The 2,619-nt window shown below is 39.7% G+C and overlaps 1 protein-coding gene across 1 annotated transcript; it reads right to left on the minus strand.

The window, feature by feature from the left end:
- Positions 1–223: 223 nt before the first annotated feature.
- Positions 224–2,111, minus strand: LOC111480672 (alcohol dehydrogenase 1-like). The gene is made up of 8 exons (XM_023125835.1): positions 1,991–2,111; positions 1,773–1,909; positions 1,647–1,693; positions 1,137–1,545; positions 996–1,071; positions 764–921; positions 517–678; positions 224–434 (listed from the first exon to the last, which is right to left on the minus strand). The coding sequence occupies exons 1-8, from the start codon at positions 2,025–2,027 to the stop codon at positions 318–320; spliced, it is 1,143 nt and encodes a 380-aa protein (XP_022981603.1). The 5' UTR covers positions 2,028–2,111; the 3' UTR covers positions 224–317.
- Between the last annotated feature and the right edge of the window lie 508 nt (positions 2,112–2,619).

Here is a 2,619-nt window from a genome sequence, read left to right on the forward strand (position 1 = left end):
AATACCTTTATATTTTTTTTATTTTTTTTTTATTAAAAAATTGGAGTTTTGGATGCTTTTAAAACAAGTTACCATAATTAATTTAGCCAAAAAGAATAATAATAATAAAAAAAAAAATAAGACAGAAAAATCTGATATGTTTTTGATTAAATATCGACTATTTTGTCGAATAAATATGGATATAAAGACCCACAACAGAGATTCTAACAAAAACAACAAAAACGAAAACAGAGACATCTCTCCATTTGAGTCGTAATCTTATTATTCCCACGCCTTAAACCAAACCCACAAAACTTATGAACTCATATCATCATCAATCACACATCCATTCGAATAATGCATCGAATCGACTCCCCCTTCAGCATGTAATCGAATGCCTTGTTGATCTCAGAAAACGGCACTGTATGTGTGATGAACTTCTCCAACTCCAGCTCCTAAACACAACAACAACAACAACAATCAGTAACATCCTTTAATGGGGTTTTGAAATTATTCTTTGAGGAGTTTGGATATTACCTGGTTCATGTACTTCTCGACCACTCCGGGAATGTCGGATCGGGGCTTGTAGTTGCCGAAGAAGGTACCCTTTAGAGTCCTCTCGTTCAGGAGCTTCATGGGATGAGTTTTGAATGCGTCGTCTCTGCTTGGTACTCCCACTAGTACTGCAACACCCCACCCCTGTTTCAAAACAGAGCAACCAATTCTATGTGATTTTGTTTCGAAGTCAATGCCAAAAAGGAAAATGGGGTTTTTGTTTAATTACGTCGTGAACGCATTCGAAGGCTGAGATCATCGCATGAATGCTTCCGGTGCATTCCACACTCCGGTCGACACCTCCGTCTGTCATCTCTGCTATCACCTCTTGAACTGGCCTCTTGTAATCCCTTGGATTCAAAAACTCATTGCATCCGAATTTCCTCGCTGCAAAAACGTTTATACATCATGTCATACATCAAAATCCCCTCAAAGACTCCATTATGTTCATTATTTTTTACCTTCTTCGAATCGAGCTGGGTTCAGATCAACACCAATGATCCTGGATGCTCCGGCAATTCTTGCTCCTTCAGCCGCCTAGAACACAAAAGCGTTTAGGAATTGGTATCACAACCTGTGAATTCAGAGGTTGAATGACTTACAGCGAGGCCAACAGCTCCAAGTCCAAAGATAGCAACAGATGAACCCTTTGTAGGCTTTGCAACATTCAAAGTGGCACCAAGACCTGTGGAAATGCCGCAGCTAAGAACACAGACTTTGTCGAGAGGGGCAGCTGGGTTGATCTTGGCTAAACAGCCAACGTGAATAACAGTGTATTCACTGAAAGTGGAGGTTCCAACGAAGTGATAAATGGGCTGTCCATTAATGGAGAATCTGGTCTTGCCATCATTGAGCATAACTCCACGATCAGTGTTGATACGAAGAAGATCACACAGGTTGCTCTCTTCCGACTGGCAATGGCGACAATCCCCACATTCACCAGTGAAAATAGGAAGAACATGGTCTCCTGGTTTAAGATTTGTGACTCCTTCTCCAACACTCTCAACAATACTGTCCAAACAACATAAAAAAAAAAAAACAGAGCAAACCCCAAAAATCAAAACCCCATGAAATCAAAAGCAAAGAATCAGAAGAACAAAACCAGAAATTACCCTCCAGCTTCATGTCCAAAGATGCGAGGGAACAACGGGGCTTGACCCTAAAAACACACAGAGAGGAAAACAAAATGAAAACTCTGACACTCATTTCATAAAATAAAGCTGAGATTACGAATTTACCTTGGCTTCCCAGAAATAAACATCGGTGTGGCAGAGAGATGTGAAGAGGATCCTCAATCGGACTTCATTGGCCTGCGGTGGTGCCACTTCCACTTCCTCGATCACCAGTGGCTTTCCGGCCTCCCATGCAACAGCAGCTACACAAACACAAATACAAACATGAATGGCTCATCCAAACAACAAAAGAAACAGGGTTAGTTGATTGATTGATAGCGTACCCTTGCATTTGATGACTTGACCGACAGTGGATGACATGGTCGGATTTTGGTTGAAGAACAGAATGTTTGATGGAATGAGAGTAAATGGATTTGTGTGTTTGGTGGGTTGAATTGAGGAACAGAGTGAGCATTTATAGCAATACGCAGGATTGTGTGTACCTGAAAAAGAATTTGAATTTGATTAATTTTTTATAAATATTTTGTTCTTGGGAAATAACCATGGTTTTGAGTGATCAAATACCATTTCCACTTATACCATGTCCTGGTTTTCTAGGTGCGCCTTGGGTTCTTTGTTGCGACACCTGGCGTTCTAAACCTTCTCCCTTTTCCGATTCAAACTCATACCCAATGCCAAGTTATATCAATAGAATCTTCAATATTCTACGAAAACGAAGTAGTAGTGAAGATCAGTGCTAAACAGATAGATACGAGGAGCATCGAGAATTTATTAAAGGGTATTATGTCCGTTGGTATTAAAATCGCGTTTGATGGGAATAAGAAAAAGATGGGCCCATAAGGCAAACGCTGTGAAATTAAATGTAACACAAATTGACTATTGGAGTAAAACAATAAGTAACAAATAAGCTAAATCAATAGAAATCTTTTGAATACGCAATATACCCAATTTA

This window comes from Cucurbita maxima, unplaced genomic scaffold (assembly GCF_002738345.1).
Source record: "Cucurbita maxima cultivar Rimu unplaced genomic scaffold, Cmax_1.0 Cma_Scf00006, whole genome shotgun sequence".
NCBI classification, from domain to species: domain Eukaryota; kingdom Viridiplantae; phylum Streptophyta; class Magnoliopsida; order Cucurbitales; family Cucurbitaceae; genus Cucurbita; species Cucurbita maxima.